Below are 21,855 nucleotides of genomic sequence, written 5' to 3' on the forward strand. Positions count from 1 at the left end.
CCGCCCCGCCTCGGGCTTCCGGGTCTCGGCTCGAAGGCCCCGCCCTTCAGGTGGCGCTGCGGCCTGGCCCTCTGGCGGGGAGGAGGCGGGTTGGAAACGCGAGCGGCTGTGCGGTTGTCGATTCCCCATCTGGACGCAGACGATGGCGAGCCCGCCGGCTGTGCCCCGGCTGCCTCCGCACGACACGAGGACGCCGGCTCTGTCGGTGGTGGACATGCACACGGGCGGCGAGCCTCTGCGCATCGTGCTGGCTGGGTGTCCGGAGGTGGTCGGCCCCACGCTGCTGGCCAAGCAGCGCTACATGCGCCAGCACCTCGACCACGTGCGGCGACGGCTGATGTTCGAGCCCCGGGGGCACCGGGACATGTACGGGGCGGTGCTGGTGCCGAGCGAGCTGCCTGACGCGCACCTGGGCGTCCTGTTCCTGCACAACGAGGGCTACAGTTCCATGTGTGGCCACGCGGTGCTGGCTCTGGGCCGGTTCGCGCTCGACTTCGGGCTGGTGCCAGCGCCCCCCGCCGGCGCCCGCGAGGCCCTGGTCAACATCCACTGCCCGTGCGGGCTGGTAGCCGCCTTCGTGGAGTGCGAGGGCGGCCGCAGTGGCGGCCCGGTGCGCTTCCACAGCGTCCCGGCCTTCGCGCTGGCCACAGGTAACCGGCGGGACCCTTCCGGCCCTGCAGCCCAGGACCCAACTAATTACACTGTCTCTCTGGGCTGGAACCCACGCACCGCAACTAACCCACCCCACAAAGCCTTTACAATCAGTAAAAAGGTAATTCTAAATAACTGCAAGTGTGTGTCAGCACCTTGCCCTTGCGAATTTGTGTGGTGCATGCAATTTGATTACCCCGCAGATCTATCCGTCTGTGGTTTGGGGAGAGTCTTGAGGGGTACAGAATTCCGTGCTTCCCATACTCAGCGACTCATGCTCCACTCGTCAGGCATTCCTAGAGATTTCACAGTTGGGTAAGGCAAGGTCCACTAGGGTCAAGGAAAGTGCAAAGAACCGGAGCTCCAGGCTGGCTAGAATATGATTGCTAGACACATTATTACACCCTGACAGGTTAGTAAACACGTTACTAAAAGTCATCTGTAAAAATTGCCTTCCCCACTTATTGGGGGAAGAATTAAATATTTTCGAGAAGATACAGATGTTGCTGGTCTAATTCTTTAAGAACAGGTACAGACATTGCCTGGGTCCAAATCCTGACACACCCTTAAAGCTATGCGAACTTAGTCAAATTACTGACGCCCTCCGTGTCCATTGTATCTTCATTTGTTATCTCATTGATGTTTTTTTGAGGATTTAATGAGTATACAAGGTACTTAGAATTTTAAAAAAACATCTTCCTAGACATAGAAAGACTGCAGAATATATAGGGTTGCTAGTTACAGTTCTCTAGGTGTGCAGGGCCTTTAAAAGGCTTTGGTGGGTTCTCTAGTACAGAGCCTGTATGTCATGTAAAACAGAGTGTAACTATTCATCCTTACAAAGAGGGAGATTGCTACAAACTCCATCAGCAAAGGCTGAATTCTATCAAGATGCTTTAGTAGTCTGACTGGAAGTGAGCTGGGAGCTAATTTAGTCAATCCAGCAATAGGGTTATCATTCCTTTTCTTCAAAGTCTTCCAGCTGTGCAAATCATTCTGTTAATTTGATCTTGATCCTCCTCGTGGATTTGGGTTCAAGTTTAGCCTGATTATAAATGTTATGAATGATGCAGTAATAGCCCAGGTGTTTGAGAGTCTTAGAATACCTCAGGCAGCTGAAACACACAAGTTGATAAAGAATGCCACTGGGCAAACTGATGCCAGTTTCCCAGAAAGAATGGTGTCACGTCCGGATTGGGAGGGAACTTGAGGGAGACAGGAATTTATGTTAGGATTGCATCTTTAAAAATCTCAGCAGTTAACTAGCTTGGCTACCTGATTTCCCCTTAGGCCACCCCAGCAGCAGATTAGAAGCACTCTAGATTTTGTGAGAAATGACAGCTGGCAGCAGGATCACCAACTACATACATCATAGTTTGGGGTAGGTTAGGGCAGGGGCAGTCAACCCCACAAGCACAGTAGTTCCTGAAAGCATCACTGTGTGACCATACTATAACCAGTGGGCATTAATGGTCACTTTGAGCCATTAAGAAAACGAAATCCTTAAATTCTCTACTTTGAAAATTGCATAAAAGGCAGATGGGTAGTGTCCAAGATCACGGCTCTGCCCCTCCCCATCTCTGTGACCTTGTGGAAGGGATTCCATGCCTCAATGTCATCTATAAAATGAGGATGACAACAGTCCCTACCTCAGGATTGCTGAGTTCATCTCCACTCCACCCAGCTAAAATGAAGACTCTTTAGTTTTATTCACTGTATTTAAGTGCTAGAACAGTACACAGTCAGTGACTATTCGTTGTGTAAATAAATGAAATTCAGAGAAGAATATGCTGATTGGCAAATGTAAATATCTGTCCTCTTAAGAGCCCTGTTCCAGTTGGAAGTTAAACTTTTGGCTTTAATATTAACATTTATTGTATTCCTAAGCTGTGCCCACTATTCCCCACACATTATCACATGGAATTCTCAAAACAATCCCTTTAGGACGGAAACAGCAATTCCATTTTACGCATGAGGACTTCAAAGCCACACTTAGCTTTCCCCATTCTGGCAGTCCCACATTTCCATCTATTTCCTGAGTCTCCTTTCATTAAACCTGCTTTTCATGTTGCATCAGCATCAAGATAAAGACATTTTTGATTCACTTTTGCTCTTAAGTTCCACAGGTGTGTTTTACTCCTTTGATTATAAACTTGCTCTGTTTTGACACATCATGTGTTAAAAGGGTCCTGTGGTTCTACTCTAACTGATAGCCCCCTGGTATCTTTGTATGACTCACTGTGCAAACTCAGGAATACAAGAACTATTTTATTTTTCACAACTTAATTTCTGAATTTGAGACCCCTCTCTGCCCTGTTGGTTGACTTAGCTTCATCCTTCCACAGGCTGGCCCCTTTTTTGATAATTGCATGAGAGGCACCTACATTTTCCTTCATAGTTTTCACACATTCATGTCCCAGAATTTCCTCTCTCTCTGCCTCTATGATGTTTTCTAGAAAAGATCTTCAGAATAGTTAACAAAATATGTATGTATGATTTAGGAAAAACATGGCATTCATGTTCTAAAACTTATACAAACCTCATTAACTTAAAAATAGAAAGATGTACTGAGCTAAAGGTCTGTTATTAATTACGTGATGCATACTCATTTTGAAAATGGATTTTTACTCCATTCCTTTTTACAATAGGAAAAAATACCCCCACCCCAACCCCCAGAAATACACATATATTTAAAATGCTGTGAATTTTATTGCTGAAATACTAAAACAAACTTATTTTCAAACACATCTTTTTTAGATCTCCTAGTGGATGTTCCCGGTCATGGAAAGGTGGTGGTGGACATTGCATATGGTGGCGCGTTTTATGCGTTTGTTAGTGCTGAAAAGTTAGGACTTGATGTTTGTTCCACAAAGACAAGGGACCTCATGGATGCAGCAAGTGCAGTGACAGAAGCAGTGAAAGCTCAGGTCAGTACAGATGCTGCTATCATAGCAGATACCCTCCTCTGTGACATGGAGGGGATAAAAATGACATGTCTATACAGAAAATTAAATATCTCTGAGTTCAAATTATCAGTAGTACTAAGAATAGGGTACTGGTTATAATCTTAGACTCTAGAGCAAGACTACCTGGTAGTTGTAGTTTTGCTACTTGTAGCTTTTATAACCTTGAACAAGTTATATAACTTCCATGTGCCTCAGTTTTCCTAGCTGTAAGTGGAAATTATGAAATACCTGCTTCATAGGGAGTTGTAAGAATAAGTCAATATGTGTAAAGGACTTAGAATAGTGCCTAGCCATAGTAAATGTTCAATAAATGGTAACTATTATTAACTTTAATAATACATAATAATAATATAATTTGTGGTTACTTAAACATAGAAAATGTATTATATAATATTCCACTAATTTGAAATGCTTTGATATATGTGGTCATTCTGCAAACCTTGAAAATAATGAATGTAAAATATAGCTTACAAAATAGATTTCATTAAATCTGATCAGACTTTCTCTTATTTCACAGAGAACATTAATTCCTAGTTAGTGAATTTTTCCTATATTGCTAAGAAGTTACTTAAATAACCACTCAAGTAACTCTAGTTTGGCTTGGGAAAACTATTGTTATAAAATCAGTTTAGATAATAAATAATTCTAGAATATTCTTTCCTTTCTAGCACAAGTGTGCCTTTTTACCTAATTGGGACCTATATATAAAACTCAATTTTACCTAATTGGGATCTCTATATAAAACTCATATACATATTTTAGCATATGAGAATTTATCATTCTAAGTAAAAAATAACTTAGGAAAGATAGAATCTAATATACTTCTACTAATTATTTATGGGCCTATTTAACATATCTGAGGCTTTATTTTAATATAATAACTTAAATAACAAAATGAATATATACCATATCCCTGTTCTAAATTATCATCTTTCCAGGACTGTCAATACCAATAGGTAGAATTATTTTATCATAGTAACTTCTGAAACTCTGAATTTACATCCATTTTCTGTTCTAGTAAGCAGACAGCTAATAGTTTAACAGTTTGACACAAAATAATTTGACCTTATTTTTAATAAAATCAAGAGAAAAAGGCATTGTTTTCTTAATAAAAGGAGTAATTTTGAAGTTCTCAAAGCTAGAACTTCTCACCAAGGTGGCAAGGGGTGGACTTTGAGGGAGGAAGGATTCTGAAAAAAATATGAGTAGTTCTGTCAGTGGTGAAGCAGGCACTAGGACTACTTTGTGAATTGCCGATTATTCATACTGCTAATGCAGATTTAGGCAAAGGCCATTTGCCGGGGGGGAGGGAGCTAAAGTAAATATAAAATAAATTCATCTTTGTCCTTTTAGCAAACATTTACCAAGGACTTATTGTATGTCGGACACCATGCTAGATGCTGGAGACCCAGAGGAAGACCAAACCCCACGACCTTCAAGGAGCTCAGTCTAGTGGGGGAAACATCCCTGTGGGCAGTGTGATGTACTGGTGCTATTGTGGAGGTGGGGCATAGGGGCTTTAAGAGGTCAGAGAACAAAGATCCAATATACGGGCCTCTTTAACTGGGTTATAGATGGACTCTTTGGATTTTAAGAATCCAAATCTCTTCAACTGCTTTAAATGACAGGTAAGTGGTAGTGGAATATACTAACTGTAAGGATACAATGGAAGTAAGGTTATAGTAATCTCAGCCAAGCTACAGGCATTACAGGAATCCAGAAGTTAAACAACCAGACCTCCCAAGTTCAGGAAGCATCGCACATTTGGACCTGACCAAGCTTTACCACTGACGTGACCTAACTTCCCTGCCAGTGCCTGCTTCTCTCTGTGTGTACCTGCTGCTTTTTATGATACTGACTTCATCCTTTCTAAGTCTTTTTTGACCCATCCAATTGTTTCTCTTACCTAATAGCTTCTGCATCCTTATACTTTTTGCTTGCTCATGGCCTCTGACAGTTCTTGTATCTATCAGTGGTATTAATTTCAGCTCTAGATACTCATTGCTTGATTTTTCTACATTATCCCCTTCAAGTTCCTGAGGGTGAGAGTAGGGTTGCCTTAGCTCCTCCTGCTTGAGCAGCCGTGGGTGGCCTGTGAATTGACCATCCTGGGGTCAGTGCTGGGGTCAGCGGTTAAAAGAGTATGTGTTTTGGGAGGTATGTGTATAAAATAGGACTGTTCCTTTAGTAGAGGCTATGTGCAGGCCGACTTCCTTAGAAAGGGCTCAAAGTTATGATAAAAATCATAACTTCCAACAAAACTATCTTTATTCATCTAGAGAAAGACATAATTTCTAGTATTTAGTGCTATGACCCAAAAAATATTTTTTAAATGATAAAGATGGAAAAATTATGTCTGAGTACCCCATATATGTTATTTAAAAGATAAGTTTGAATGAAAATATTTATTTTATGTGTGGTTGATAATTATTTTATTTACAGTTTAAAATTAATCATCCTGACAGCGAAGACCTTGCCTTTCTATATGGAACTATATTAACAGATGGAAAAGACGCTTATAGTGAGGAACCAACCACCAACATCTGTGTGTTTGCAGATGAACAGGTATTAAAACTGGAATTTTTAGGCACACAGCCAGGTAATATGGAACTAGAACACTGTAAACACTCTCATCTTCATTTATTCTGCGACAGGTTGACAGAAGTCCTACCGGCTCAGGAGTGACAGCCCGAATTGCCCTACAATATTACAAAGGGCTTCTAGAACTGAACCAGACCAGAGCCTTTAAAAGCAGTGCAACCGGCTCAGTATTCACAGGGAAGGCTGTGAGGGTGAGTGGCACCCTTAGCTTCTCATTTGTAAGTATGTTACTTTTGAGACTGTGGAGAACTAAGGTGGGTGTTACATAAGTTTTTCACTTAGCTCTTAGAAGAGAATTTTAAGACAGGCCTGAAAAAACTTCCGTTCAACTAGGATATTGGTTTTCAAAGTGTGAAAAGGACCTTGAGGTCCTATCCATGGGTCCACAAAATCAAAAATATATTCATAATAATACTGAGACGTTGCTTCCTTTTCACTTTCATTCTCTCACAAATGTACAGTGGAGTTCTCCAGGAGCTACATGATGGGTGGTATACCAACTGATTGAATGCAGAAACAAATACAAGAAACTAGCTGCCTTTTGTTATGCCAGACATTAAAGAGATTTGCAAAAATGTAAAAAATGCCATATTTCTCAATTTTTTTTTGTTTTGGCAGATATAGTTATTTTCACAAAAATTTGTTTATGACAAAATGTAATCGGTTTATTATTTTTAAATGCATTAATGAACAAATATCTTTTTTTTGAATTTTAGAATTTTATTTACTGTTTTTATACAGCAGGTTCTTAACAAATATCTTTAATTCCCAATATAGAAAATATTAATTGATATAACTGAAATAAACAAAAACTCTTTGAGGTCCTAAAATCTTTTTAAATTGAAGTATAGTTGATTTACAGTATTTTGTTAGTTTCAGGTATACAACATAGTGATTCAGTATTTTTGCAGATTATATTTCACTGTAGGTTATTATGAGATGTTGGGTATAATTCCCAGTGCTATACAGTATATCCTTGTTGCTTATCTATTTTATAGATAGTAGTTTGTATCTGTTAATCCCATACCCCTAATTTGTCCCTACCCTCTTTCCTTTCCCCTTTGGTAAGCACAAGTTTGTTTTCTATATCTGTGAGTATGTTTCTGTTTCACATATACATTTATTTGTATTATTTTTTAGATTCTACAAATAAGTGATATCATATAGTATTTGTGTTTTTCTGTCTGGCTTTCACTAAGCACAATATTCTCTCCATCCACGTTAATAATAATAATGGCATCCATAATAATGGCATTATTTCACTGTTTTTTGTGGCTGAGTAATATTCCACTGTGTGTGTGTGTGTGTGTGTGTGTGTGTGTGTGTGTGTGTACACCACATCTTTTTAATCCAATCATCTGTTGATGGACACTTGGGTTGCTTTCCCATCTTGGCTCTTGTAAATAGTGCTGCTATGAACATTGGGGTGCATGCATGTTTTTGCATTAGTGTTTTCATTTTTTCAGATATATACCCAGGAGTAGAATTTTTTGAGGAACCTCTGTATTGTCTTCCATAGTGGCTGCACCAGCTTACATCCCTACCAACAGTATAGGAGGGTTCCCTTTTCTCCACATCCTCACCAACATTTGTTATTTGTAGACTTTTTGATGACAGCCATGTTGATTGGTGTGAGGTGGTACCTCATTGTGGTTTTGATTTGCATTTCTGTAACAATTTCATGTGCCTGTTAGCCATTTGTATGTCTTCTTTGGAAAAATGTCTATTCAAGTCTTCTGCCCATTTTTTTTAAAGATTTTTTGATGTGGATCATTTTTTAAGTCTTTATTGAGTTTGTTACAATATTGCTTCTGTTTTATGTTTTGGTTTATTTGCCCTGAGGCATGTGGGATCTTAGCTCCCCTACCAGGGATCAGGCCCACACCCCCTGCATTGGAAGGCAAAGTCTTAACCACTGGACGACCAGGGAAGTCCCTTCTGCCCATTTTTTGATTGGATTGTTTGGGTTTTTTGATATTGAATTGTATGAGCTATTTGTACATTTTGGAAATTAAGCCCTTGTTGTTCACATCATTTGCAAGTATTTTCTCCCATTCCATAGGTTGTCTATTTGTTTTATTGATGGTTTCCTTTGCTGTGCAAAAGCCTTTAAGTTTAATTAGGCCCCATTTGTTTATTTTTGCTTTTATTTCTTTTGCCTTAGGAGACAGATCCAAGAAAATATTGCTACTACTTATGTCAAAGAGTGCCTATGTTCTCTTCTTCCAGATTTCCCAGCACTACTTATTGAAGAGACTGTCTTTTCTCCATTGTATATTCTTGCCTCCTTTGTCGTGTGTTGACTGTAGGTGTGTGGCTTTGTTTCTGGGCTCTCTATTCTGTTCCATTGATTTATTTGTCTGTTTTTGTGCCAATACCATGCTGTTTTGACTACTGTACCTTTGTAGTATAGTCCAAAATCTGGGAGGGTTATACCTCCAGCTTCATTCTTTTTGCTCAGGATTGGGGGCTTTTATGTTTCCATATATATTTTAGGATTCTTTGTTCTGGTTCCGTGAAAAGTGGCCTGGGTATTTTGATAGAGGTTGCATTAAATCTGTAGATTGCTTTGGGTAGTATGGCCATTTTAATAATATTATTTCTTCCAATCCAAGAGCATGGGATATCTTTTCATTTGTTTAAATCATCTTCAGTTTCCTTCATCAGTGTTTTATAGTTTTCAGCATATAGGTCTTTCATCTCCTTGGTTAAGTTTATTCCTAGGTATTATTTTTTTGACCTGATTTTAAATGGGATTGTTTTTTACTTTCTGACATTTCATTATTGGTGTGTAGAAATGTGACCGATTTTTGTATATTAATCTTGTATCCTGCAACCTTGGTGAATTTATTTATTAGTTCTAATAGTTTTAGAGTGGAGACATTAGGGTTCACTATATAGAGTATCATGTCATCTGCAAACAGTGACAGTTTTACCTCTTCCTTTCCAATATGGATAACTTTTATTTCTTTTTCTTGTCTGATTGCTATGGCTAGGATTTCCAATACTAGGTTAAATAGAAGTGGTGAAAGTGGGCATCCTTGTCTAGTTCCTAAATTTAGTGGGAAGGCTTTCAGCTTTTCACCATTGAGTATTATACTAGCTGTGGGTTTGTCATAAATGGCCCTTATTATGTTGAGATATGTTCTCACTATACCCACTTTGATGAGAGTTTTTAATCATGAATGGATGTTGAATTTTGTTGAATGCTTTTTCTGCATCTGTTGAGATGATTATGTGGTTTTTGTCTTTCCTTTTGTTAATGTAGTATATATCACATTGATCGATTTGTATATGTTGAACCATCCTTGTGACCCTGGTATAAATCCAGCTTGATCATGGTGTATGATCCTTTTTATGCATTCCTGGATTTGGTTTGCTAATATTTTGTTGAGGATTTTTGCATCTATATTCATCAAAGATATTGGCCTGTAATTTTCTTTTTTAAGTGTCTTTGTCCGGTTTTGGTATCAGGGTAATGGTGGGTGAGGTCCTCAAATCTTAGGGTATAAAGGGATCCTGAGACCAAAATGTTTGAGAACCATTAAATTAGGGTTTGGATTTTTTTTGTTTTTATTCTATAGGAATGTTCCATTTTATATAGTAAGATGTGAAAGTCCTGAAAAGTTGTGGAAAGTATTTTTGTAACGGAATCAAATTATAAATGAGCTAACAGCTAATTAATGAATTTACTCATAGTAGTAAGTAAAATCTACTGTAGTTTGATTAAATTGCATCTAATAAATGAATCTACTCACAAAGAGTCCTTTAATATAGCAGATAACTTATCCTAATAAAGAGTTTTATATCCTAATGTAGCTGTTTTTAAAGTTTGTTCTTTTCTGAATATGGAATTTGCTTTAAGTTAGGGATTCATATATAATACGCTGATCTTATGGGATATGAAACCATTTATGTTATATGCAAAAACTTGGAATACGTTATCTTCAAGTCTGAGACTCAAGACAAAATAATAATCGACAACGTTTATTGGGTGCTTGACTATGTGTCAATTTCCAAGCTAAGCACTTCACATATACCGTCTCTTTTAATTCTCCCAAGAATCCTCTGAGGTCAGTAATGTTATCATCCTTTTTTCACAAGTGATAAAATGGAGAATTAGAGTTTAGATAATTTGCCAGAGGTCAAACAGACAGGTAACAGAGCCAGGCTGTGCATGTGGGTCCCTCTGAGCAGAGCCTGTACTGTTAACCACCACATTTTCTTGCTCTTAGGCAAACGTTTGATGCAGATGGGCAGTTTCACCCACGTGAGAGTGAACTCAACTCTCAACCACCCACTAATGATGACTCCCAAAGCTTCATCCCTACCATGCTTACCTGTGCCTCTCTCCTGAGTCTGACACTGTCCACTAAACTCATCTCAAGATGATTGTCCCAGAGATATCTCAAACTCAACTTGTTTACAAGTTCTCCCTTCCTAAATGTGTTCTTCCTGTCTCATTCCCCATCTCAGCTAATGGTGGCGCCAGCTTCACTTCCAAGCTAGAAACTATGGTCATATTTAACTCATCTCTATTCCTCACCTCCTACGCACATCAGTCCCCAGGTCTATCAATTCTGCCTCCAAAGTATCTCTATATTTTGTTCTCCATTCTCTAAAAACTGCCCTCCTGTCTCTAGATTTAATTGATGAATTAAGGTTCCTCTTAACAGATTGCTGGGTTTCTAGTCTCTCTCCTCTCCAATTTGTTCCCTACTTTACAGCTAAACTAAATAAAAAACACAAATCCAGTCACTTACCTTAAAAACCTCCCATTGCCTATATGATTAACTCTTGGGTTCTCTTTAAAATGATAAAAATTGAGAATACAACTTTTAGGCTAGATAAACTATGAGGGCAGTATCTTGATATTCTCCTTTTACCTTCTTCTTTCAGGAAGTAAAATGTGGTGATTTTAAAGCTGTTATAGTGGAAGTATCTGGACAAGCCCATTACACAGGTACAGCAAACTTTATAGTAGAAGATGATGACCCACTGAGGGATGGATTTCTTCTCAAATGACTTATATGACTTTTAAGGGCTTTCTTTAAATTGTTATCATAAGTAAATTTTCTCTGAATTACGTGGAAAACTGTATCCAAATTGTACATGTAAGCCAACTAACATTCTTCTTAAAATAATACACTGTGGTTAAATATAAAGTCATTATTCCTGTTTATACATGTGTATTGGTATATTGCTTATAGAATACAAAATGCAGAATACTTTTCTAATTATTAACATATCAGGTAAAATTAAAACCTTAGTTCTTGTTACTTTTAAATATTCCTCTGTGGTAATTACTATAATATTCTGTTTTAAATGCTCTTTGAATAATAGCTTCAATTGTAGCCCTCACAGCAATGAGTCTTACAAGTTCATTATTTTAGTCTTCCAGTTTTTGAGTAAAATAATGCCCTCTCTCTAAGCAGCATGCAAGGGAGACAGCTTATTATAAAGTCCTCAACACTTAGCAGTCATAAACTGGGAAGTAATGGGGTGGTCAGCTTCTTTGGGTGAGAGTTTTTGTAGCTGCTGCAGGGATGTCCTCTGTGCTGCAGAGCCCAGCTCCTATACCCGTAAACTCGTGAGAGAAGATCAAGAATCAGGCTTTTGATATACCTTTAAGGCTGTTATAAAAGGGGTTGTTTATTGCATTACTGAAGTATAGGTACACAGTAGGAGTCAATCAATAAATCTCTACAGTGGGGCAAGTCACATACTCTGCCAACTACATGCCAGGTAATTTAAAACATGAAGGACATGTTAACTATTGGCGTTCTTGCTAGTTAATTGTGAACCTGTTAAAAAATAAAACTTGATCATTATCAGTCATTATAAAATGAAGTATTAAAAATTATTCACCATGTGATTTTCTCAATATTCAGTAGACTTTTTTTCTGGTGGGTGGGGGGTATTTTCTCAGTTTATTTTAGATTCATTGTTTTGACCTTAGTTTGTGCTCTGAACTCTGTCAGCCTTGAATCAGTAGACTCTTTTTTGAGGTAAGTAATAGTATTTCTTTTTTTGAGCATACAGTGAAATAATCAATTCATTTCAACTGGCTGTATCATCCAGCAAGTCTGTGTAGACCCAGTTATTAGGTCTCTGAATTACCTGACCAAAAGGAAGGCTGTAAAGTTAATGTTCTTGACTTCCCTGTTAAATACACAAAAACTAATGTTTTCCATTCATTATCTCTTAAAATCTGTGGTAAAAAATTCACTTACCTCCAAAAAATAACACTAAATATGACCAAGAAATTTTCTACAGATTAGGGAGATTTGCTGTACTTTAATAGAAATAGAACCACTATTTGCTCTCTAAATTTCACAAGTCACATTAATTTGAAGAAAAAAAGACACATAGATTGTTTAGAAGTTTATAGCATTTTGTAATGTGCACACACATCTCCCCTGCTCTAACGAGGTACACTGTGAAATTTGATTGTTATTCTATGGCTACTGAGGGTGGGGAGTATTTTATCACTGACATTCTTTAGAATTGTTAGCACGTGGTGATAACAAAAATGCAGACTGACATTTAGTCAGTTTTATTATTGTTTCAAAATTCTCTACAGACAGTGCACCCCCTGATCAACTGCACCCAGGCCGGCACTCCCTCTGCCCACCCATGGCATGCCACTGCTTTTGTCTCATTCATGAATATGAGAGAAATGCAAGCCGGAAGTGTCACCTAACTCCCTCAGGTCGCATTTAAGGCTGTCAGTCTAGGGCTTCTGACCCCAAGTCCAGTATTTTCCTGCTACACTTCCTCTGCCTCTAAGACAGGACAGCCAGAACTTGTTCTATGATAATACTTTAACAAAAATGTTATGTTTGTTGAACGTTGAAAAATAGATACTGCCTAAATCTTCCTAACTTCTAATCCAAACCAGAGCCAAACCCTTGCAATAATATTCATTCCTTCTGTATTTCACCATGTCTCCCGTGGAGTCAAGACCACTAGGGAAATCAACTGCTGTTCCTCTCACCTCCAAGTGTCTAATCAGTCACTAAGTCCTGTTGATTCTACCTTCTGAATACTGCTCACATCTATCCCTTCCCATCCTTGCTAAGGGTTTTGTCTCATCACTAACCTCTTTCAAGCAACCTCCTTCCCCTCATTGGTTCCTTCCTCTAAGGTCTTACTGAGTATCATCATAAGCAAAATGAAACAAACACCCCTTGTCCACCTTCCCTCTTCAGCCTGCTGTCTGTCACCCCTATTGCCTTCCCTTTGCAGTCAAGCTCCTAGATTCCTTACTCTCTTCTCATTGGGTACATTTTCTCATCTTCCATTTGCTACTCAACTATTGCAATCTGGTTTTGACCTCATTACTCATTGGAAACTATGCTTGATCTAACGGCCAGATTTAATGGTCACCCAAGGGTTTATGCAATCCATGGTGGATGCTGCTCCTTGCTTCTTGCAGGCAAGTGTGGTACATTTTAGAGCACCAACCTCTACTCCCTTGGTGCAGAGCTCAGACACAGAGCCATCCACTGAGGTTCTCAGGACCATAGGTTAGTACTCAGGCCCCATTAGTACCCATCGGGTGCTGCAGTTGTGTGGGCCCAGGTCCATCTCCTCTTCACCATGCACTTGCAAATCTTTGCTCCAGGTCCTCTAGACTCTGTAAGAGTTGGGGCACCCTCCTCTTCGTCCCTCAAATTCCACAATTTCCATACCATCCCTCCTTAGGACAGTGCCTCTCATACTTCAGTGTAGGTGTGAATTACCCAGGGATCTTAGAATGCAGATTCTCATTTCCTAGGCATGGGGTGGGGCATTTCTAACAAGTTCCCAGCTGATGCTGGTACTGCTGGTAGGAGGACTGCAGTTTTAACCAATTGATTTTAATTCCCTATTTGGGCCCAGGCTTTACAGGTGAGTCTCCCCTACCTGGAAACTTCTCCTCTTCGCTCTGAGATACACAAGAAGCCTGCTACCTCCCTACCTGAAGGTAAAGAATAGAGCTGACCTCATCATCACAGCAACTTTTCTGAGAAGAGGCTGGAAACTTACATTCTCCTCTTTTCTGAAAAGCAAAAGTAAAACAAAGCACCCCAAAACACAGGACAGCTGATTTCTCAGTTGACCAAATATGCCTCATCAAATACATCGCTCACCTGCTTAGCTTTTCTCCCTTTACCTGCTTCTTAATTTTTGCTACTCCCTAGCATTCCACCTATGGTTCCTTTCTCTCTTCACTCAATACTCTGTTCCTAAGTCATATTCATGCCTACGTTTTTCTCTCTTGCAGAGAGGCTGACATCTCCCAAGTCTCTAAATCCCAAGCTCCAGAGCCATACTGCAGATTCACTACTTGGTGGACAAAGCAGACTCATCTGCCCCTAGAATGTGCCCCTCCTCCCATATTCCCTAATTTGATCAATGGTACCACCATCCATCGAGCCAGGAACTTGGGATCTATCCTTGGCTCCTTTTTCATGCTCTTTTGTCCTGTCTGTTGATGCTCTGAGGTGGATGTCTGTGGATTTGGCCGGCATCATTCCTTTCCCCTTCTTTTATCAACAACACTCTCCTTTTCCTTTGGGAAACCATCCATCCCCTGCACATAGCCTTGATGGGGCTGCCAGACAAGGGGAACTCCAATCAGACTGTCTCCTCTAAGACCTGGGATCTTGAGAGAAATGACATAAGGTCTGAAAAATGGTTGAAGCAGACTTATTCCTATAGAGCCCTAAAGAGATCACCCTCAGTTCCTTTCTGCTATCTCTACCTGTAGAGCTGCCCTGACTTCTCTTGTTCTTGGGGTTGGCTGTTAGACTGTCCTTTTGAACTACCCCTATCCTTCCAGTAAATTCTGCTTTTGCTTAAATGAGACAGCGCCCTCAATGTATTGTTTATATCCAAAGACTCTAATCCATATACTGCCTCCTTCTTCACTGTAAATGCCTTAGTTCAGACTCTTTCATTTCTCCCCTGGGCTATTATAATGCCTTTTCTTTTTTTTTCCAAATCTATTTATTCATTTATTTTTATTCATCTATTTTTGGCTGTGTTGGGTCTTCACCACTGCACGCGGGCTTTCTCTAGCTGTGAGGAGTGGGGGCTACTCTTCGTTGTGGTGCGCAGGCTTCTCATTGCGGTGGCTTCTCGTTGCAGAGCACAGGCGCTAGGCACGCGGGCCTCAGCAGTTGTGGCACGCGGGGTCAGCAGCTGTGGCTCATAGGCTCCAGAGCACAGGCTCAGTAGTTGTGGTGCACGGGCTTAGTTGCTCCACAGCATGTGGGATCCTCCCGGACCAGGGCTCGAACCCGTGTCCCCTGCAATGGCAGGCGGACTCCCAACCACTGCGCCACCAGGGAAGTCCCACAATGCCTTTTCTTAACTGGTCTCCCAGTTGCCAGATTCTCTTCCTACAGTCCTTATATTTTTAAACATTTATGACATTGTTTGCCTAAAACTAAGGTCTTTGGGCTAGGATCCTTATTTGTTGTTTCTGAAAACCTAAATAAACTAATCTGTTATATATTTTTGGCTTAGTTCAGTGGTTTTCAGCTGAGGTTGGCCTCCCCTGTCCCCCTGAACATTTGGCAATGTCTGAAGACATTTTTAGTTGTCACTACTGCCATCTCGTGGGTAGAGGCTAGGGTTACTGTTAAACATCCTACAGTGCCTAGGATAGCCTCCACAACAGAGAATTACCTGGCTCAAAGTGTCAATAATGCTGAGACCGAGAAACCCAGTCTTATTTACCACCTTAAATGAACTTTACTTATACTGTAAGTTTCCAGTAGGATATTTTTCCTCACTAAAATAAGTGCCCAAAACACTAATATTGTTGATTCTAAGACCTGAAGGTATACTAGTCATTCCTGAGATCAGCGTTTCTCAAACCAGCATCAGAATCACTTGCAGGGCTCGTGGCTGGGCTCCATCCCCAGAGTTTCAGATTCAGTAGATTTGGGGTGTGGCCTGAGAATCTGCATTTCTAACAAGTTCCCAGGTCATGCTGATGCTGCTGGTCCAGGGTCCACACTTTGCAGACCACTGCTCTAGAGAACCCAAGGGTTTATCACACTTTCCCTCATTAGAGGCCATGCCCCGAAACTTGAGATGCAGCTTCCCTGGGCATGCAGGCCCTTCCTGTTCCTGTATCTTCCCGCCAGATACCTGAAACTGCGTCTGTGGCGACTGCTTGGCTGGCAGCACCTTAAACTCAAAACATACCACATTCCAGAGAACTGATGAAGGCTGCCAGCAGGGCAAGGAACCAGTGGCTCTCCCCTCTTCCCTGACACGTGTGAGAGAGTAATGGTCCTGGGGTCCAGGTCCTTGAAGACAAGGTGACATCCTGCCTCCAGGATCCATATCCTAGCTCCTCAAAGCACCTGTATCGGAATCACCTTTGGCGTTTAGATTCATGGGCCCATCCTCAGTACTCCTGGGAGTCAGCCAGCCAATGTGCATTTTAATAAGCTTACTACATCAGTGGTTCTCAAAGTGTGGTCCTTGGACCAGCAATATCATCACCACCCAGCAACTTGTTAGAAATGCAAATTCTCGGACAAGACCCCAGATCTACTGAATCTGAACATCTGGGGCTGGGCCCAGTCAACTGTGTTTTAACAAGCCCTAGGTGATTCTGTTGCATGCTCAAGTTTGAGAACACCTGGTTTAAGTTTTGCTGCTCCCTCAGGTTTAAGATCTCCGAATTTAGATTGTTTTCCACTTCAGGTTCTAGATTCCTTTCCTACCTGTAGATGCCAGAAACACCCACAGGAAGCAAAGCAACCCCCCCCCTCGCCCCCCGCCTCTCTGTAGGACATGTGTATCCAAGAGAGCTTGAGAGTGAACCCTTGTTGAATTTGGCCATCTGTGTGAGGACCAGTCCCGCTTTATCTGATCTGGCTGGGCAGTGGTCCCTGAGGGGGTCGACCTGGCACTCTCTGAAGCCCACCTCCCTGGCCGCATAACCTCGGGGAGAGGTGACATCCTGGACCAGCTTTTCTGAGGGTACTCGGCCGGCGTCCCGCCCCGCGCTCTCGCGTAAACACACGGTTTCCTAGGCAACACCTGGAACGCACGTCAAAAGCTCCGCGGGTCGCGGGCAACGGTCAACCCTTCGGCCGAGCGCAACTCCAGGCAGAGGCCCCTGACCCCGGCCCCGAGCCACCTCGGGCTTGCGGGCGCCTCCCCCGGTGCGGGATGAGCAGACCTGCGGCCGCCGCGGGGCCCCATGGAGAAGCAGCCGCTGCCGCCGGTGCGCCCAACAGTGAGCACAACCCTGTCGGGCAGCCCACACCCCGGCGCCCCATCCGCGGCCGGCACGCCTGGCCGGACTTCCTCTGCGGCGACGGCGACGGCCGTGCTCTCCTTCAGCACCGCGTCGGCCGCGGCGCTGGGGAACCAGAGCGGCGGGAGCGGGAGCGACAGCACTGGCGCCTCGGCTGGCGGCGGCCTCGGCGGGCGCGGCGGAGAGGCCACCGCTGGGCCCCGCGGCGGCGCCGCTGCTATCTCAGGGGGCGGCGGGGACGGCCCAGGCGTTCGTCCTCCTGCTCATCTTCCTGCTGTCTAGCCTGGGCAACTGCGCGGTGATAGGGGTGATCGTGAAGCACCGGTAGCTCCGCACCCTCACCAACGCGTTCACCCTGTCCTGTCTCTGTCGGATCTGCTCACGGCGCTTCTCTGCCTGCCAGCCGCCTTCCTGGACCTCTTCACGCCGCCCGAGGGCCCGGCGCCCGCCGCCGCCGCGGGGCCCTGGCGCCGCCAGCCATTTCTTAGCTCGTGCTTCGGCATCGTGTCCACACTCAGCGTAGCCCTCATCTCGCTGGACCGCTACTGCGCCATCGTGCGGCCGACGCGGGAGAAGATCGGGCGCCGCCGCGCGCTGCAGCTGCTGGCCGGCGCCTGGCTGGCGGCGCTGCGCTTCTCCTTGCCCTGGAAGCTGCTCCGTGCTACCTGGGAGTCCCCGGCGGCGCAGAGCTTCCACGGCTGTCTGTACCGGACGTCCCCGGACCCCGCGCAACTGGGCGCGGCCTACAGTGTTGGGTTGGTGGTGGCTTGCCACCTGCTGCCCTTCCTGCTCATGTGCTTCTACCACTACCATGTCTGCAGGACCGTGCGCCTGTCGGACTTGCGCGTGCGGCCCCTGACCACCTACGCGCGCGTGCTGCGCTTCTTCAGCGACGTGCGCGCGGCCACCACAGTGCTCATCATGATTGTCTTCGTCATCTGCTGCTGGGGGCCCTACTGCTTCCTGGTGCTGCTGACCGCGGCCCGGCAGGCCCAAGCCACGCAGGCTCCCTCGCTCCTCAACGTGGTGGCCGTATGGCTGACCTGGGCCAATGGGGCCATCAACCCTGTCATCTATGCCATTCGCAACCCAAACATTTCGATGCTCCCAGGGCGCAACCGGGAAGAGAGCTACCGGACTAGGAACATGGACGTTTTCCTGCCCAACCAGGGCCCGGCTCTGCCGGCTAGAAGCCGCAATCCCCTTCGAAACCGCTATAGCAACCACCTGGGGGCCTGCAGCAGGATGTCCTCTTCCAGCCCGACTAGCGTGGTGGGAGGAGACGTGGCCATGCGGGCTCGCAAAACTCCAGTTGTGCTTTTCTGCCCGGAGGGGCCACCAGATCCTGCGACAGCAGCAGCTAAACAGCCTAAATCCGAAGCGGGGGATACCAGCCTCCAAGAAGGGTTGGGATGCAGAGCTTGTGAAGACAAATTTTCACCCGCTTCGATGAACAATACAGGATTCCGGGGAGAATCGTGTGCTTAATAAAGCCAAACATTTACAAAAAGGACAGAGAGGAGGCTTACCACTTCCCCCAAACAACATACAAAACAGTGTCCTTTCCTTCAGAAGCGCTGAAAGGAATGTAAAGTGCAAAACTTAAAACGATGTTTAACCACACCACCAAGCATTGTGAACTGTAAGTGCCAAAAATGACAAAAATAAAATTCCCAATTACTGAAAAGCTCATATTACAGGAATCACAGTGGGAAACAAACAAAAAAATTCATTGAATCCAACTGGTTCATATACATAGACTTTCAGGAAAGAATGAAGACCTTAAGAATTGCTCGAAGACCCCTCTAAATCACCAGCATTCAGCAGAACTTCAGATTTCTAGAACTTGCACCTCTGACACATGCCTTGGGTGCTTAGGTTAGGAGTCAAAAATTTTTTTCCTTACACACTTTGGTGCATTTCCTCCCCACCCCCACCCCCATAATCTTTGAGAAATTTTAAATTCATATCCCGTTTAAAACCATTTTAGGATTTTGAAAAAATGGTTTATTACTAAAAGTGGTTTATTACTACAAAATCCAACCATTTGAGGGGCAAAGAGAAGTATGAACGTAAAGAAATGTGGCTATTTTTTAAAGTATTTCAAGATTATACTTAGAAATGAATGTCCCCCATCTAACCCCCAAAATTATCTGCCTTGGAAACTTTGAGACGTAAACCTTACTCTAACCTGCTACTTTTTGTTTCTAATGATTTAGGGGTGCCACTCTCAGAAAGCTTTCACATTCTTAAAAAATAATTTTCATAGTAGAAAATCTTTGCATTTGAGGTAAATTTGATTTTTGGATGCAGCCAAAAATGTAATTTGAAGTCAAGTTGATTGAATTTTGTGAGTAATGCATATATACATGTATGAGAGCTCTATAAAAGTAATAAGCTTGGCTATCCTAGGTAGCTTTCATCTAACTGAAGGTGATTCCAAAGAGGAATTCAAAAACTATTTTGAGAAGTGGATGCATTCTTGGAATAAGCATAAAGCTCTCCAGGAAAATCATGTTCTTCTACATTTGGAAGTTTGGGTACATATGTTTTTAAAAAATAGTTGCTTAATAGACATGACATATAAAATAATGTGATCTTTATTTGAAAGGAGAATGGCTGTGGAATTATTATACATAATAGAGTACTCATAACTTAGGGGTAAAGTCAGAGAGGTAGTTTAATCAAGCCAGAAATACCTTCAGAAAGGTGCAAAACAAAGATGCTGTTTTAAAATATTTGAAAGCACAATTCGGGATTTGTGTAGGTAAAATTTCTCACATTAAATGCCACTGTACGTAGAGTCATTTACTCAGAATTTTACAAGATGTTTTTGTGTTTTCTTCCTCTTTCCTTTCTTCCATCTTGCCCCTCTTTTCTTCAGTATTTCACAGCCTTAATTGAATAAGTACTTTAAACTAGATATGAAACCTCTGCTCTCATATAAAGATTTTAATGTGAAATGGCCACCTTTTTTTCTTGTATTTAAAGATCTTCATTAGTATTTAATTTTTTTGTGTGACAGAAGGGTGTATGTCATTATTTTGTAATCAAAGATGGAAATATATGATTTTTTTTTATACAGCAGGTTCTTATTAGTCATCCATTTTATCCACAGCAGTGTATACACGTCAATCCCAATCTCCCAATTCATCCCACTACCACCCTCACCCCCACCCCCCCGCCACTTTCCCCCCTTGGTGTCCATACGTTTGTTCTCTACATCTGTGTCTCAATTTCTGCCCTGTAAACTGGTTCATCTCTACCATTTTTCTAGGTTCCATACATATGTGTTAACATACGATATTTGTTTTTCTCTTTCTGACTTATTTCACTCTGTATGACAGTCTCTAGATCCATCCACATCTCTACAAATGACCAAATTTCATCCCTTTTTATGGCTGAGTAATATTCCATTGTATATATGTACCACATCTTCTTTATCCATTCATCTGTCGATGGGCATATAGGTTGCTACCATGTCCTGGCTATTGTAAATAGTGCTGCAATGAACATTGGGGTGCATGTGTCTTTTTGAATTATGGTTTTCTGTGGGTATATGCCCAGTAGTGGGATTGCTGGGTCATATGGTAATTCTATTTTTAGTTTTTTAAGGAACCTCCATACTGTTCTCCATGGTGACTGTATCAATTTACATTCCCACCAACAGTGCAAGAGGGTTCCCTTTTCTCCACACCCTCTCCAGCATTTGTTGTTTGTAGATTTTCCGATGATGCCCATTCTAACTGGTGTGAGGTGATACCTCATTGTAGTTTTGATTTGCATTTCTCTAATAATTAGTGAAGTTGAGCAGCTTTTCATGTGCTTCTTGGCCATCTGTATATATATGATTCTTGTCAGAGCTAAAGATGTTTTAATTTTTTCGCTTTCTCAAGGCATCACACAATCAGAAGTTTATGAATTATCTTTATATATCTTCCTACACTGAGTGTAGTACAGAGTAGATGAGATCATGTCTCCTCTTTAGCACTTATTATAAAACATTTACAGACAGTGCAGCTGAACTCACGTTGAACAGATATCCTGTTAAAGGCAAAAAGGTTGTGTATCTTTCACATTTTGAGAAAATGGAAGTCATGTCTGATATTTCGGGGAAAATGATAAAGTCTTCCAATTCTGAAAGGTATCATAGCACAGAAATTCAGCAACTGTGAATAGAGGCAGAAAAAGAGTTAGAGCTCTTAGGGGAAGGAGGCAAGCATGTTGCAAAAGAGGGTATTGTCTGAGAAGAAGAATTGAAGGAAGACATTTAAAAATAAACGTAACATGAAATAAACCTGCTTCGTGAGTGAGGGGGAAATCCATGAGATTGGGAGTGACAAGGTGGTGGCATGAAGGACTGTAGGC

The 21,855-nt window shown here is 42.2% G+C and overlaps 2 protein-coding genes across 3 annotated transcripts; both read left to right on the forward strand.

The window, feature by feature from the left end:
* The first annotated feature begins 61 nt into the window (after window positions 1–61).
* L3HYPDH (trans-L-3-hydroxyproline dehydratase) lies at window positions 62–12,270 on the forward strand. 2 transcript variants are annotated; one of them, XM_082840401.1, is made up of 5 exons: window positions 62–650; window positions 3,409–3,578; window positions 6,060–6,182; window positions 6,272–6,436; window positions 11,118–12,270. In XM_082840401.1, the coding sequence occupies exons 1-5, from the start codon at window positions 143–145 to the stop codon at window positions 11,241–11,243; spliced, it is 1,092 nt and encodes a 363-aa protein (XP_082696527.1). In that variant the 5' UTR covers window positions 62–142; the 3' UTR covers window positions 11,244–12,270. The 2 variants fall into 2 exon arrangements, with proteins under 2 accessions (XP_082696527.1, XP_082696528.1); XM_082840402.1 differs by having other exon boundaries at window positions 6,272–6,409.
* A 5,160-nt stretch (window positions 12,271–17,430) lies between these two features.
* GPR135 (G protein-coupled receptor 135) lies at window positions 17,431–18,975 on the forward strand (the record flags this gene model as incomplete). Its single annotated transcript, XM_082849869.1, is given in 4 exon segments — window positions 17,431–17,651; window positions 17,653–17,812; window positions 17,816–17,843; window positions 17,846–18,975. Coding segments are annotated over 4 exon segments (1,539 nt in total).
* Window positions 18,976–21,855: the final 2,880 nt, after the last annotated feature.

This window comes from Leucopleurus acutus, assembly GCF_964270905.1.
Source record: "Leucopleurus acutus genome assembly, chromosome: 1".
NCBI lineage: Eukaryota > Metazoa > Chordata > Mammalia > Artiodactyla > Delphinidae > Leucopleurus > Leucopleurus acutus.

Coding starts and splice junctions, on each gene's coding strand:
- L3HYPDH (XM_082840401.1), top strand. CDS start 143: ATGGCGAGCCCGCCGGCTGTGCCCCGGCTGCCTCCGCACGACACGAGG. Junction 6,183..6,271: donor GTGTGTTTGCAGATGAACAG/GTATTAAAACTG, acceptor ATTCTGCGACAG/GTTGACAGAAGTCCTACCGG. Junction 6,437..11,117: donor GCACCCTTAGCTTCTCATTT/GTAAGTATGTTA, acceptor TTCTTCTTTCAG/GAAGTAAAATGTGGTGATTT.